Source organism: Pocillopora damicornis, chromosome 11 (genome assembly GCF_964200805.1).
Source record: "Pocillopora damicornis chromosome 11, jaPocDami1.2, whole genome shotgun sequence".
NCBI classification, from domain to species: domain Eukaryota; kingdom Metazoa; phylum Cnidaria; class Anthozoa; order Scleractinia; family Pocilloporidae; genus Pocillopora; species Pocillopora damicornis.
The window spans coordinates 6404063-6419904 of record NC_142680.1 but is presented as its reverse complement, the minus strand read 5'-3'; the positions used below and the strand labels follow the sequence as shown (position 1 = coordinate 6419904).

At 40.6% G+C, this 15842-nt stretch overlaps 2 protein-coding genes across 6 annotated transcripts; one reads left to right on the top strand and one right to left on the bottom strand.

Moving 5' to 3' along the window:
- Positions 1 to 703: 703 nt before the first annotated feature.
- On the top strand, positions 704 to 6588 carry LOC149037202 (uncharacterized). Of its 4 annotated transcripts, none has more exons than XM_089186794.1 (8): positions 704 to 895; positions 1173 to 1216; positions 2274 to 2357; positions 3504 to 3851; positions 4121 to 4291; positions 4844 to 5036; positions 5184 to 5739; positions 5969 to 6588. In XM_089186794.1, the coding sequence occupies exons 4-8, from the start codon at positions 3542 to 3544 to the stop codon at positions 6188 to 6190; spliced, it is 1452 nt and encodes a 483-aa protein (XP_089042920.1). In that variant the 5' UTR covers positions 704 to 895; positions 1173 to 1216; positions 2274 to 2357; positions 3504 to 3541; the 3' UTR covers positions 6191 to 6588. The 4 variants fall into 4 exon arrangements, with proteins under 4 accessions (XP_089042920.1, XP_089042919.1, XP_089042918.1 ...); XM_089186793.1 differs by having other exon boundaries at positions 2271 to 2357; XM_089186792.1 differs by having other exon boundaries at positions 2271 to 3851.
- LOC149037201 (uncharacterized) lies at positions 6474 to 15079 on the bottom strand. Of its 2 annotated transcripts, none has more exons than XM_089186788.1 (13): positions 13919 to 15079; positions 13598 to 13676; positions 12032 to 12193; positions 11340 to 11421; positions 10142 to 10304; positions 9761 to 10028; positions 9602 to 9663; positions 9224 to 9367; positions 8912 to 8971; positions 8159 to 8544; positions 7932 to 8077; positions 7360 to 7537; positions 6474 to 7195 (listed from the first exon to the last, which is right to left on the bottom strand). In XM_089186788.1, exons 1-13 carry the CDS (start codon positions 14005 to 14007, stop codon positions 6936 to 6938), a joined length of 2079 nt encoding a protein of 692 aa, XP_089042914.1. In that variant the 5' UTR covers positions 14008 to 15079; the 3' UTR covers positions 6474 to 6935. The 2 variants fall into 2 exon arrangements, with proteins under 2 accessions (XP_089042914.1, XP_089042915.1); XM_089186789.1 differs by having other exon boundaries at positions 13598 to 13641; positions 13919 to 15078.
- Positions 15080 to 15842: the final 763 nt, after the last annotated feature.

Sequence of the window (15842 nt, the reverse complement as noted above, 5' to 3'; positions counted from 1 at the left end):
ATTTGCAATACAGTACTCAAACAGTGTAGCGTTGCCTTAAACGGTTCAGGGTAACGTCGAGTAGTACAGCCTACACACAAACGGTGTAGCGTTGCGTCAAATGGCTCAGCGTAATGTAGAATGGTACAGCGTACACACATATGGTGTAGCGCTGCGGGAAATGGCTCAGCGTAATGTCGAATGGTACAGCGTACATAAAAACAGTGTAACGTTGTGTGAAATGGCTCAGGGTAATGTCGAATGGTGCAGCGTACATACAAACAGTGTAGCGTTGCGTGAAATGGCTTAGCGTAATGTCGAATGGTGCAGCGTACATACAAACAGTGTAGCGTTGCGTGAAATGGCTTAGCGTAATGTCGAATGGTGCAGCGTACATACAAACAGTGTAGCGTTGCGTGAAGTGGCTTAGCATAATGTCGAATGGTACAGCGTACACACAAATGGTGTAGCGTTGCGTGAAATGGCTCAGCGTAATGTAGAATGGTACAGCGTAGACACAAATAGTGTAGCGTTAGGTCGAATAGCTTTGCAAAACATCAGACGCTCTATCTGAACATTAAATTGCTTAGTATTACTTGAAATATTTCGATGTTGTGGCGAATCGTCGTGGCGTGACGTGAAGGCTATGCCACTCCTTTATTAGCTATGCTATCCTGCAACTGATCCTTAAGCCATCTGTGTATTAGCTGCTCTATACGACATCCTTGTATTTTTGGTGGTGACGGCCGCCAAGGCATCTCGCCGAAACCACCAAAAATACAAACCGCAAATGGAACAGCGATCTGCTGGGGGCATGACGTCATCGAATGCGAAGACTGGCGCGAAACCATTACATAGTGTGGTCACTCTGTGGAATAGTCTTCACTTCGCTTTGCCGTAAAGCAGAGCCAATTCGGTAAGTTTCTCTTCTTTTTTCCCCCGCCGATATTGCATTTATTCGTTTTCGTTCATGATAGTGTTAATTAAAATAGCGAGACTGGATTCTACCACGGTTTACCGGCCTCCCGGTTTACCACAGTTTGCACGTGTTGGTGAGCCTGAATTTTAATAGTATTAAGTAGTGTTATGATATGCATTACATGTCGATTGCCGAGCTCTCAATTCTCTTCTTTTCTGACTCGCGCTTACTTTTCAAAGGGAGTTTAACCTCAACGGCTCTTTGAACATTGCAGGAGTACGTGAGAAGTTGGATTTTGTGTGTGCCCTGGACGCCATGGTAAGGAAACTGATATCCTTCATCTGTTTTGACATTCTTCAATCAAACGTGTAGTGTGTGCCAAAGGAACCTTTTTTCCGAGTTGGTTTTGAGCACATACATACCCTCCATGATGAGGCAGGTCTGCCATAAAATTAGTAAGAAAACCTTCAGACATAAAAGAGGGTGGTATTTTTTACCATGAAAACATTTGATGGAATTGTAAAATTTAAAAAACGATCTCTGGCTAAAACTTTTAAAAATACGAGCTTTCGGCTGTTTGCGCTACAGCCTTCAACGGGTAAAATGATAAAAAGGTAAGAAATACTAGGTGTGAAGTACAAAGTAGGAAATTAAAAATGCTAATAACTAAGAATGTTTGTTAAAAATACTAGGTGTGAAGTACAAAGTAGGAAATTAAAAATGCTAATAACTAAGAATGTTTGTTAAAAAGAATGTTGTATTGTCCGGGCAAAGGACAGGAATTGTTGTCTGCATTGGGAGTTAACTTGAAATGCCACGCTTCTAGTGTTTTTCTTGTTCTAAAACTGCCTTTGTCAATAATAGATGCATTATCAAAGTCTATTGCGTGATTATTGGCCCAGACGTGATTGGAAATTCTTGAGCCTTTTGCCGCGGTTTTCACATTTCTGAGGTGTTCTTTCTTTCTTGTGTTGAAGGCCCTGCCAGTCTCACCAATATAACACCATGAACAGTCACAACAAGGAATTTTATAAACAACATTTGTTTGAGATTCCAATAATGGTCGAAATTTTGGGGCCGGGAACTGTTGTTGGAGGGTGATAAGTGATTTGTTCACCACTGTGATGTCGTGTTTTTGAGGACACGAGTCAGAGGTTCTGTTACGCCTTTAATGTATGGAAGAGAGGCGAACGACTTGCGTGATTCGGACGCCTCGACCATCTTGAAAAATGTGCCAACAAGTTCCTCCGGGGACAACACTGTTGAGCGTCGGGTTTTTTTGGTCTGGATGTTTTTAATGAAAATCGATGGATAACCATTAGACTCAAGTGCTGAATAAACTCGATTTAGTTCTCGTTCTTTTCCTTCGGAGGAGTTGGGTAGCTTTAGGGCTCTGGTCATCGTAGCCGCTGTATGGAATAGTCTTCACTTCGCTTTGCCGTAAAGCAGAGCCAATACGGTAAGTTTCTCCTCTTTTTTTTCCCCGCCGATATTGCATTTATTCGTTTTTGTTCATGATAGTGTTAATTAAAATAGCGAGACTGGATTCTACCACGGTTTACCGGCCTCCCGGTTTACCACAGTTTGCACGTGTTGGTGGGCCTGAATATGTTTATAGTATTAAGAAGTGTTATGACGTGCATTAAATGTCAATTGTCGAACTCCCTTTTCTTTCTGTGACTCACGCTTACTTTTCAATGAGAGTCCAAATTCAACGGCTCTTTGAACACTGGAGGAGTACGTGAGAATTTGAATATTGTGTGTGCCCTGGACGCCATGGTAAGTAAACTGATATCCTTGATCTGTTTTGACATTTTTCGATCAAAGTGATATCGGAATGCTTTAACTGGTGTGCCGGACGATAACAGTAAGCTCATAGAAGACTGTTTATATTTATTATTTTAAAGAGGTGTACATTATATTGCTTTGTTTATTAATTTTTTTCCTGGGTGCAGTGATAGTAAAAGTAAGTTCCATTTTTATTTTGTCGATCAAACGTAGATTACATGTCTGGACCGGAAACAGTTAAGGGGTTTTTTTCGCGTTCCAAAAATAGTGTTTGTCAGGGTAATATTTTTTCTGAGTTGGTTTTGCGCGCATACATACTTATCTTCCCAGTGCTCTTTCCCATTCCGTAGTCATCACGTATTAAGGAAGGCTAGTGCGGACATCGTAATGCACGTAGTTGTACGTAATTCTACAACTCTAGGTCGAGTTTTACCGTTCGATCTGTTACAGTCGCAACTTGCTGAATAAAAACTATTGCATAATTCAGACAATTGACAGGACATCTTGCTGTTTCGTCGTTTGTTTCGGTAGACATATTTATTTATATTTTTATTTATTTTTACATTTCTGTACCTCAACTATTAATTTTTGTGATTATTATTATTATTATTATTATTTTTATTATTATTGCTACAGACTGAGTTCAATACACACTAGATATATTGACTAGAGTTGCGTGACTTGTAACGTTTCTCTTCTTGCCTTTAGGGCTAAGCAAAGAAAACTTCCAGATGATGAAAAAGCAAAGAAGAAAAAAAAATTAGTGCTTGCTTTATAAGTGGCTCGTCACCATCTTATGAATTTTTTTTCTTCACAGGTATCTTTGTTTGTTGTCCTTCAGTACTGTTAAGAGTCATGGACTTTCGTCAGCATTTATCAGATTCCCTAAATGAAATAACTGAATATATACAAGAAGGCGGAAATCGTGGAGGTGATTCAGAGAATACTGTTTTAAGACTGGAGGTTCTTTACGAGGCAGCGTTGATCAATGGGGACATTCCTTTAGATGCGGTTGACTTAATCAATCAAGCTCGTACACACCTGAACGTAAACTTGCATCAACAAGAGCCTTTTCGTGGGTATGAAGCACCAGCAGTGAGTGAGGCAGGTCGCCGAGGAAGACCTAAGTTTGCGATTTCCGAGAAGCAGCTGCTATTTTTCAGAGGTAAGGAGGAAAAAGTGCTTTTACCATTTTGAGGTTGAAAATTTGAAATGAAAATAAGGTAGACACATTTGAAATTATCCATATATGCCCCATATGAAGTGGGTGCTTTTTTTTTCGAGTTGATAGGTTTCGCCAAACCACGTTTTTTGGTTATTCATAACATCTTTAGTGAGTTCACCTTTTGAAGGTTTCATTCAATTTTCAGTGTAAACTATCTACTCTCAAAGGACTGTGTTTTCTTTTATGAACACAAGTTATCTCTTTGTTAGAGAACAACTTCACGTATAAAGACATGGCTCTAATGCTTGGGGTTAGCAAGCGAACTATTGAAAACCGTATGGCCGAGTACGAGTTGACGAACAAGTCCCGCTACAGTGACATAGAGGACGATTTTCTGGATTCTTTAATCCAGCGTATCATGACAAATTTCCCTAGATCGGGTAAGTAAGTCTTCATAAAAATTTTGAGGCTGTGGCCGGTCATGTTAAGTCAAAAAATAAAGATTTTTTTGCCCTTAGCTTGGTAAAAATAGTTTGAGAACCAGTACATAATGACGCAACAATTTATTCCTCTGGAACTAGACATGATAAACATCTGAATTGGGAAAATTTCTCGTTTGCCTTTATTTCTTTCAGATTGCATAAATTAATTAAACCTTTTCGGCCGATACGCGTTATTGCTTGAACACCTCAAGAAACGTAGACATTATCACACTTGGCAAGCGCAAACATGCTTATTTTAGTATAGACGTACACTCGAGACCGTTTCTGAAAATCCCGTATGCTGTTCTCTTCCAGTATATTGATTCAAAACGTAATCAACTTACAGGCAAGAACTTTTAAGCCCGCCTTAGTGTTTACACAAAATTTTGCATATCAGAAACACACTTTGTATCCTCTAAACAGAGAATTCAAGAAAGCACAACAAGTGGCATTAACTTCACTACTGTGTCACAGGGTGCTTGAAATTAAAACCCTTATTTTTGTTGACAGGTTGCAAAACAATCGAGGGTTACCTTGTTTCGCAAGGTGTACATGTGCAGAGGTGGAGACTAAGGAGTGCCATAAAGAGAGTCGATCCCATTGGCAGGAGGCTAAGGTCTATGAATGCCATCCGTAGACGAGTGTATAACGTACGTTCCCCACTGGCCCTCTGGCATATGGACGGGAATCACAAACTGATACGGTAGCAGTCACTTATCTCACTATTTTGATTACATAATTGTTGCTGTAATTCAGGTCTCAATAACTTTGCACCATTTGTTTTAGGAGTAACCTCCCCCCCCCCCCTTCATATACTTTCGGTTTACCACTCTATTCCTTCTCTTCTCAGATGGCGATTCGTGGTTCACGGCTGCATTGACGGTTACAGTCGCTCCGTCGTTTATCTTAAGTGCGATACGAATAACACGTCTGTCACAGTCTTGCGTCTCTTTGAGGGTGCGGTGTCTGAATGGGGATTGCCATCACGAGTCAGGGGCGACATGGGAGTTGAAAACAGAGACGTGGCACACTACATGTTGAACCATACAGCAAGAGGGCCCGGAAGAGGGAGTTACATCACCGGACGAAGCGTGCACAACTCGCGTATAGAAAGACTCTGGCGCGATGTGTACCAGTTAGTCCTATCCTCATTTTACGACCTTTTCCTTTCTCTCGAAGCATGCGGTCAGCTCGATCCGGACAACGAAGGGCATCTATTTTGCCTTCACTTCACTTATCTCCCAATAATCAACGAGGCTCTTTCAAAATTTGTGCTATCCTGGAATAACCACAAAATACGTACTGCAAGAAACAAAAGTCCTTTACAACTGTTCATACTAGGGATGCAGGAAATTGCGGAAGAAAGTGGTATTGTGGCATCAGAATACTTTCAAAACCTTAGTCAGGTAAACGCAATAATGCATATGACAGACACAGTTCCCCAAGCATTAAAGCCACACGGGTGAACAATCTCAAGTGGCCTCTACTAAATATTGAGTTTTAATTAACCACCCCTTCAATTTAAATATAGATCACGATCGAAACGATGCCAAGATTCCTTGCTTGCAAAGTTAATTGAAGGCAGTTATAACCAATGTTTTGCGGTATTTGAATCTCCTTTCAACTATATTTCAGAGGGACTTGGAGGGATACGGTGTGGATCCTACGGCTTACTTTCAAGACGGCACAGATGATGCACTACAGAATGAGGTTGTCGTCCCACCGACACGGTGTCCGTTAGATGTTGAGTCGTTTACGATTTTTGAGGCAAGCATGTCAGAAGTCCAAGGCGAAGATCCATGGGACATTACACCATATCTGCATGCACTGGAAACGATGAATCGTCTGAAAACCTAGGTTTTAACATTTTCTTTAATGCACCAGTGTACGCCACTTACGTTAAAGTATCTCCCCCCCCCCCCCCCATCCTATCATCTTACTTTTCTATTTCGTTGGACAATGTGTTGTTTTTTGTTTATTTCGACTACACCGGGAAAATGAGTACACTTGGCATCACTCATAATGTATCCTATCGTAATCTGCGATGTCAGCTTGCGATAACCCCAACCTAAGCTGAGTGGAACTGGTGCTGAAATAGTGAGAGGTTGTAACGTCTGACTATGAATAGACAGCACACAGATAAAATAAATGATAACATTTTATTTCCAAAATGTATCGATTGGAACGTTTAAACAGTATAGTAAGTGAAAACGTAACGACTTTAAAAAATTGCGCAATAAACGTCCTTCGCTTTACTTTTGTTTGGATGAGTATTTGGTAACATTAACACATAAACTTTGTTCTTTTCAATGTATTTTCATTTCGTTCATCTCAGGCCCATTTCCACGCTATTAAAATCTTCATCATAATCAGAATCCAATAAAGGGCAAACACAAACATATACACAATATTGCTTGTATGAGTTGCACCAAATGACCCTTTGGTGTACAGCCTAAACTAGCGCTCTTTTTTTAACTAGACTTTTAAAGCTTGTGTAATGAATACGAATTTTCGCCTCAACAATGCTGCTGTAAACTAAATTCAACTTATAAATTAAAAAACACCTTGTCAAAGAGAATCAATCAGAAATCAGTAGTTTCACTCAGAGACGGCCAAAGTAATCATTTGCGAAAGCGTAGTCAAAGAAAGAGAACACTTCTTCCTTGGTCATTGATACATTCTCACCTATCGGCAAAGTCAGCCTGCTAATACAAGTGTTGCCAATAGGAAGGCAAGATGGCATATTCGTATCAAAACAAATAGAGGGCTTCATTTGGAAACCCAGAACAGGCTCGTTCTCGCATCCAGTGACGAACTTTAAAATGCTATGGAGAGATATATTGCCATCTACCCTCCTTCCAGCTGAAAAGAGAAAAACACAAAAATTAGCAGTGCACTCATGAAGCCCTGAATCCCAGTTCTTTTTTACGCGCTCTATGGAAAATTTCGATTGGCATAAAGCAAAGTTACAACTGTCTAGCCAGCGGTGATGTTTCTTAGACTAGAGAAAAGAGAACGACAGTTACCTGACACCTCTTTCAAGTAATTCAGGAAGAGTCTGTATGTTCGCTCTTCCCGCTGCCTTTGATTGCTGGCCTCGTCGGAAAACATGGGGTCCAGCAGTTTCACCAGTTTGGGGTATGTCATAGGCAGCACTGCTGTCTTTCGGAAGAGGAATGAAAGACTCGGTTTCCCATGAAGGAGCTAACAGATTAAGAGAAAAGCAAGATTCATTTCCTCGGAAAGTATTGAATCTATGTAAAATTGTTAGAGATCAAGGGAATACAAATCTCTTGTGTGAGTAAGAGAGGATCAAAGAGAAGAGAGGGCATCCTACATACAGTCCCTATTCTTCTTCAGCCATTTTCAGACCTGCTCCCAGACTACAGAGATCCTAAGGGGATTAAACAACTGCCTATCACCTGTAAAAGAAATGTGTGGGGTTTTTCGTTCGAAGCGCTTGAAGAGAAACTGTTCGTATTTGGCGAGAGTCGGTATTGTAAGGTTCCACTGTAGTCATAATTAAATTTGGTTTTCTTGCCTAAGTAAAGGGTGAAGACTAGACCATCAGTTACAACCGGTCACTGTGAAATCTTACCTCAACGAGTCCGAATCTCTCGAGTCCTACCCGAAATTGGGTTTCTGCTTCCCCCAGATTAGTCAAATCATCTTTTTTGAAGATTCGCTGAAGCTGGTCTTCAGCAAGGAAAGTAGGCAAAGGACCACCTTGCAACAAACTGAAACCTGCAATAAAAAGGTAAATTGAAATTCTTGTGTGCTCAAGTGAAAATGAGACAGGTCTCTCAGTAGGCTTTGCATATTTACCAAAAAAGAGGCCAGCTCCATAATAATGTTTCCTATCTAGTGCTTCTTTTTTCTCAAAAATGACGTAGCCTCCTCCTTCTTCCTTGAAGAGCTTGTCACGTATATCGCGCATCACCATGCCCAAAAATTCCCGCCTTGGACCACCATAGTCTTGAGCGCCCTCACCGGTGAAGATCACCTCTAAAGGTACACTGAAATCAATCGCTGGCGGATCATCCCTCAATATCTCTTCCATAGCATCATCGAAGAGGCGGTAACGAGAGACAAATATCTCCGTGGTCTTTCCCTCACACAGTTCAGAGTCGTTTCGAAGGTCAAGCATTCGCCCTCGCTGTAACCTTCGCTTGAACTCCCCTAAGACTGTAACAGGCTCGTCACAAGTAGCCCTGAAATAAATTTGAAATGATCAAAGAGGCGTAACGCCCGTGAAATTTGAATAATTCCCAAAAGTATGCCGGTAACTACTGCATTAAACCGGTCTACTAACGAGCAGTCGGCCCGATTGTATCTAGCTTCTTACACTAATAGTTGAGTGCCAAAGTCAAAGTAGTAAAATCAACTAACGGATCTCTGCACATAAAAGGTTGTGCTTAGCACATTATATCATTGGACGGACGCCTAATTTCCCCCTTCCTTCCCTTAAAACGATATCACAGCAAAAGTTCATACACACTAACACCAACTACACTGTAGGGTACGCAAAAGACAGTCAAGCAGAATGTACCAAGCATAATTCTATCAATTTGTACTTACATAGCTGTTAATGTTTCCTCTAAAGCATTTCTCATATGCTCCTCGTACGGGACAGGTTCCCTAGGTAGATAGCGAGGAATAACTATTTGAGGGGGCTTTTAGCGGAATGGTAGAAGTTTTCATGTAATGTTCATGATGTTACAATCAACTGTCAATTAGTGTATGACGGCAACAGCAGAGTAGAATGGATGTACACACGGTTAGTGCATAGATAACGATACAGGATTGGCGTTTCATTCCCTTAGACGCACTTGAGAAACTTTTCAGCGCCACCTAAATAATCGGTAATTTTAACATGGCTAAGAAACTCACTCTTCATTGGCGGCTGCTTCGTCATGACTTATTGAAGCCTGATCAGTACCACGAGGAGGCTGTTCTGGCAGTTCCAGTGAGTTCTGCTCAGTGCCACTTAGAGGCTGATTGGGCAGTTCTGCTGGGTTAACTCGTTCTTCCTCTCTGAAATATTGATTATATTGGTGTATAAAGACCACCTTCAGGCTAAGCACAATGCCCCATGTTAAATATTAATATAAAGTATAAAGTCACTTTTTTTTTTTAAGAAATTAAGGCTAAACAATGCGTAAAAAAAGGAACTTCTAACTACGTGAAATACCGAAAACAACTTTTAGTACTTTCTAAAAGCGTGGAAACGATAACCACCATGCGAGTGCGGTGACCACTTCTACTTACCCCCTCTCTCCAAATGCTGGCGGCAGATCATCGTCGGATGTTTCTGTAGGCCTTGTTTCACCCTACAAAAAAATTATTCCAAAAAAAATTAAGTATTAGCAGAAGGCTCCATATTCTACCCAGAAATAGTCAAAAAAACGTCACCAGCAAAACACAAACCCGACACGTTTCCATATGGGCTCGCATCCCGCGCAATGGGATAGACTCCCTACAAAGCAGACACTCCTCCGCATGTTCATCATCATCCTCTATGTCGCCCAAAGTTATATCTACTTGTATGGGCCGAATATAAACTCGGCCCATGCCCAAACACCTAAGTTCGTCGGTATTGCAGGACCCATACTTTACCACTTGTAACCTAGTGCGCGAGTTGTCTGCGCACAACAGCATTTCGAATCCGCCACAACTTTGTAATGGACGGAAGGCCCTGGAAATATAAACAAAAGAAGTCGGTTTACAAACGGCTGGAGCTAAAAGACTAGGAAAAAAAGGAACTTGAGATCTTAAGCAAGCTAGTGGATTGAGAGTTATGTAACTCACTTGTACAAAACCTCCTTGACCTGCTCCTTTGATGCATTCGTGGGGATCTGCAACTTTTTCTCTCCAAGGCCATTTTCTTTTAATAAAAGTTTCTCGCGGTTGGTTGGAACGGTTAGCTGATCACGCCCAGCGAGACAAACAAAAGTTCTGGTAATGGTTTTTTCTGTTGAAAATTGTAGTGTTTTTTTAATAAGTTGTAAACATTGCTTTTAATTAATATCCTGTTTTCATCCTCTAACAGATCAAAAAAGTCATCCTAATGGAGTTGAGCAGTCATTTTTCCCTCAGAGAGAAGGTCAATACTGCATACAGATTAACTTATGCATGATTTTAAAGATATTTGCAATGTTTGGGGTTACACTTAGTGGAAGGACTAGTGACAGACAAGTGCGCACCGAATTAAATATGCATTTTCTCTCAACAGTACTCCAATTAACCTATGAAACTACAGCCGCCGTAGGAAGATGTGAATGTTTACGCGAATTAGCTCGTGAGGAAGTTGATATTCCAATAACTTGGAGATGACAACAAATACTGTGAACGATAGAATGCACAAAGTCAGCCCCACTAAATGACAAAAAGGGGTGAGGAACATTTATCAATACTGCTTCATTTCTAAGACTTTTTAAAACCTCCTCAAAATGTTTTTAAACATAGGATGCTGTTGCTTTGTTCTTTTTCCGGCTGCAAGGAAAGTTCAAGTTAACAAGCTCAGAATACCTGGCTTGTAGGCCCTGGGACTAGTGTTCCAGAAGTCCTGATAACTTACGTAAAGCTATTTATTTTCTCATGCAGTCAATCTTTGGTGTTTATTAAAGCTTGAAAGTATAATACTTACTTGATTAAGAAGATGGGCTAGTTTATACGGGACTAAAATCTACAGCGCCACTTGAAAGAAAATGGACTCAAATAGTCGCTCTCGGAACCGATCTGTCTTCCGGGTTTTGAGAAACGCATCCGTGCCTACTACTTATTTTGAGAGAGCTAAGCTATAAATCGCAAGATTGTACGTAAATTTCCGTGAAAATGACATTTATTGTTAGTTTCTTGGCCTCGTTGCTGTACTTTTACAAGAGATTCAATTTATCTTTCCAGACCGTGGCCAACACATCTCTTTCGGTATTGGGTCAATTACAAACTATCCAGGTCTTGCAAAAGGCCCTTCGTATGTAGAGGAAAATCTGTGATCATCAGTTACCTCTATTTTCTGGGACTCTCTGTGCTCTATGGGAGGAACTGGTTACGCGGTTCTGCCGCCTGCTCGCGTAAGGGTGGACCCTCTGTAAGTGGCAAAAATATTATTAGAGAAAATGCCTCTGTTAATGCCCTTCTTGCAGGACTCAATAAAAGCAGAGTACATTTCTGAATGTTATGAGAAGTTAATCGTATGGAATACATACTATCAAGTGAAAATGAAATGCATCGGCGCGGGTAAAGTTTCCGCAAATGAAAGAGAAAAGTCGCTCCTAACGGGCGAAGGACACTTTTGCATACGGGTGTGGAAAAAGAAAAATACGCAATAGCGTAGGAAAATTGATTCATAAGCCAGACAGGACGGTTTCTCTGAGAACGAGAAAGCTCGAAAGCCTTTAAGATTGATTTAATGTTCAAGCATGCCAAACAGAGTTACCTGTATGGTAGACGTTTTCATTTTTGTTTAAAATAATGTAAAAAAGGTCTACGGTCTAAAGAGCACAACAACTCGACGCCAGAGATCTCGTCCGTGCAGAGACATTTTTACTGACGTACATCGCTTGCCGCACGACCCTCTCGAAGCTACGCGTATGTTCAAGTGTGGTACAAAGTGTTAGCGATTGTGGTAGAAGCGTGGACGTAGCGCATTGCAGCGCATTGAACCTCTGATGGGAGAAATAAGAAGCCATGAATTACCAGTTGTCGATTGAACAACCTGCGGTGCTCGTCGACAACTGAGCTAGATGGGCCCGCCACCGGGATGTTCGTCGATGGGGTGCTGTGTGTATTCCCATCGCTTATCATCTGGGCTGCTCGCTGTAGCAACTCAGCAACAGTGGTGTTGACGTTCGAATTGTTCTGAAATTCGAGATAATTTTAAATAAGGTAAATCGGTAAAATTTGTCTCAAATATTTAAGCTTAACTTTAGAACTTAGCTTAACGTTCCTTTAAGGGGAGGGCTGAAATGAACACAATTTTTAGGGGTCTTGCCAGATAGCCTATTGATGCAGCGGTATCGGACACAGCCATGTAGACAAATGTCTTCCTCTAGGGGGAGGGGTATAGGCGTGCAGCAAAGGATTTCAAACACTGACCTATTCATACCCGGACAAGTTCAGATTCTGTTCAAAACAGAGAGGCCAGAGAACAATACCCTGTCCAGCGGCAAGTATACGCCACATAAGGGAGTAACCCCTCCCCCGGGCACTCTTCCAAGCGAAAATTTTTACTTTACCGCTAATTTCATCATCTAACACTTAATGCTTTTTGAAACCTTACGCGGATACAACTTTTAGGTTACAGCGTAAGTAAACAATCATATCAACTGGAAGAAAGCTCCTCCCGTAAGCTACCGCAAAGTTTGTGTCTTTTAAAATTCAAGCTCTTACTCGCTTTTTCAATCCTTTTAAGAATGTACATTTCAAATGGTTTTGTTAGTGCGGTAAAGGGCATTTTCATGACTCGTGATCAGCCTTTGTTTTCCCCGTGAAATATGAAACTTTTTGTCGTGAAGCGTGATTTTGTAAAATTATTTTCTGTGAAACGGCAAATTAATGTTTAATTTGCTGTAAATCCTGAGTTTAAGGTTACTTCCTACCTTCAGAGACCTAAAAAAATCGATTTTTATGTTATTTGACAAAACTGAATTCAAACATTCCATCAAATGAAAAGATAGAGGGGCCGCAGCCAGGATGAAACATACTAGGATAATGCATCTATTATTGACAAAGGCAGTTTTAGAACAAGAAAAACACTAGAAGCGTGGCATTTCAAGTTAACTCCCAATGCAGACAACAATTCCTGTCCTTTGCCCGGACAATACAACATTCTTTTTAACAAACATTCTTAGTTATTAGCATTTTTAATTTCCTACTTTGTACTTCACACCTAGTATTTTTAACAAACATTCTTAGTTATTAGCATTTTTAATTTCCTACTTTGTACTTCACACCTAGTATTTCTTACCTTTTTATCATTTTACCCGTTGAAGGCTGTAGCGCAAACAGCCGAAAGCTCGTATTTTTAAAAGTTTTAGCCAGAGATCGTTTTTTAAATTTTACAATTCCATCAAATGTTTTCATGGTAAAAAATACCACCCTCTTTTATGTCTGAAGGTTTTCTTACTAATTTTATGGCAGACCTGCCTCATCATGGAGGGTATGTATGTGCTCAAAACCAACTCGGAAAAAAGGTTCCTTTGGCACACACTACACGTTTGATTGAAGAATGTCAAAACAGATGAAGGATATCAGTTTCCTTACCATGGCGTCCAGGGCACACACAAAATCCAACTTCTCACGTACTCCTGCAATGTTCAAAGAGCCGTTGAGGTTAAACTCCCTTTGAAAAGTAAGCGCGAGTCAGAAAAGAAGAGAATTGAGAGCTCGGCAATCGACATGTAATGCATATCATAACACTACTTAATACTATTAAAATTCAGGCTCACCAACACGTGCAAACTGTGGTAAACCGGGAGGCCGGTAAACCGTGGTAGAATCCAGTCTCGCTATTTTAATTAACACTATCATGAACGAAAACGAATAAATGCAATATCGGCGGGGGAAAAAAGAAGAGAAACTTACCGAATTGGCTCTGCTTTACGGCAAAGCGAAGTGAAGACTATTCCACAGAGTGACCACACTATGTAATGGTTTCGCGCCAGTCTTCGCATTCGATGACGTCATGCCCCCAGCAGATCGCTGTTCCATTTGCGGTTTGTATTTTTGGTGGTTTCGGCGAGATGCCTTGGCGGCCGTCACCACCAAAAATACAAGGATGTCGTATAGAGCAGCTAATACACAGATGGCTTAAGGATCAGTTGCAGGATAGCATAGCTAATAAAGGAGTGGCATAGCCTTCACGTCACGCCACGACGATTCGCCACAACATCGAAATATTTCAAGTAATACTAAGCAATTTAATGTTCAGATAGAGCGTCTGATGTTTTGCAAAGCTATTCGACCTAACGCTACACTATTTGTGTCTACGCTGTACCATTCTACATTACGCTGAGCCATTTCACGCAACGCTACACCATTTGTGTGTACGCTGTACCATTCGACATTATGCTAAGCCACTTCACGCAACGCTACACTGTTTGTATGTACGCTGCACCATTCGACATTACGCTAAGCCATTTCACGCAACGCTACACTGTTTGTATGTACGCTGCACCATTCGACATTACGCTAAGCCATTTCACGCAACGCTACACTGTTTGTATGTACGCTGCACCATTCGACATTACCCTGAGCCATTTCACACAACGTTACACTGTTTTTATGTACGCTGTACCATTCGACATTACGCTGAGCCATTTCCCGCAGCGCTACACCATATGTGTGTACGCTGTACCATTCTACATTACGCTGAGCCATTTGACGCAACGCTACACCGTTTGTGTGTAGGCTGTACTACTCGACGTTACCCTGAACCGTTTAAGGCAACGCTACACTGTTTGAGTACTGTATTGCAAATGAGTGCTAAGCTATTCGTAATTGAGCTAGTCCATTTCACAATCTCATGTTCCAACTCAACATGGGCTACTAGACCGTTTCTCATTTGGCTAAACTATTCATGTTTAGGGTGTTCTGTTTCACTAAGGAAAACTAGACTGTCTATAATTTGGCCATGCCATTCCTTTATTAGCTATGCTATCCTGCAACTGATCCTTAAGCCATCTATGTATTTGCTGATCTATTTGACATCCTTGTATTTTTGGTGGTGACGGCCGCCCATACACTCGAATAAAAAGACGAATTCTCTCTGAAGTAAAATTTATTCCATATTTGTCTTCCAAAATCAATGTCAGTATTTAGAGTTCAAATGTCCTTAACGAATTGCAGATTATCATCCTTCTATAGGACTGTTTTTATCTGACAAATATTACACAAGAAAATTACACATCTTTTGTTGGTTAATTACCAAGAGGTCTAATTGTTAGAATTCTAATCTATTGTTCTGTTTTTACGCTGTAACATCATTTTTTTGATGTTATTTGATACATTTTTTTACATAAACTTGACATAAAATAAATGATGAATTATGGAATTAATTAAATGTTGTTTTCTTGTTTGTCTTTTGTCGTTGACCTGTATTAGACGGTGATAACACTCAGTGATAACAATCAGTCACATATATTTTATTAACTAAAACAGAGGAATCTTTTTTTTCTGCTAGCTCATGTTGAGTGCTGGACTGCTGTGCAGGTAAAGAGGGTAGGTTTCTTAATAAGAAACTGTGGTGCTGCAACAGGGGGAGAGTATAGCAGTGTAATTTTGTATTATTAACTGAGTTGATAATGAAAATTGGCCACTGCAAAGAGTTTAAAAGTTGAAGTTTTGAGTGTTAGGTGATGAGAATACTCAAAATAATGAGGTAGAGGATGTTTTCTTGATCTAACAGAAAAGTTCTCATAACTGATGAATATGCAGATGTGCAGCAGCTACTGAGGGTAGAATTAATTAATAATCAGATCTTGGGAGTGAAAGAGTAAAAGAACTCACA

Coding starts and splice junctions, on each gene's coding strand:
- LOC149037201 (XM_089186788.1), bottom strand. CDS start 14,007: ATGCGAAGACTGGCGCGAAACCATTACATAGTGTGGTCACTCTGTGGA. Junction 12,194..13,597: donor TGTGTGCCCTGGACGCCATG/GTAAGGAAACTG, acceptor CTCGAATTTCAG/AACAATTCGAACGTCAACAC. Junction 10,305..11,339: donor GAGAGTCCCAGAAAATAGAG/GTAACTGATGAT, acceptor AATTTTCAACAG/AAAAAACCATTACCAGAACT.
- LOC149037202 (XM_089186794.1), top strand. CDS start 3,542: ATGGACTTTCGTCAGCATTTATCAGATTCCCTAAATGAAATAACTGAA. Junction 3,852..4,120: donor GCAGCTGCTATTTTTCAGAG/GTAAGGAGGAAA, acceptor TCTCTTTGTTAG/AGAACAACTTCACGTATAAA. Junction 4,292..4,843: donor GACAAATTTCCCTAGATCGG/GTAAGTAAGTCT, acceptor TTTTGTTGACAG/GTTGCAAAACAATCGAGGGT.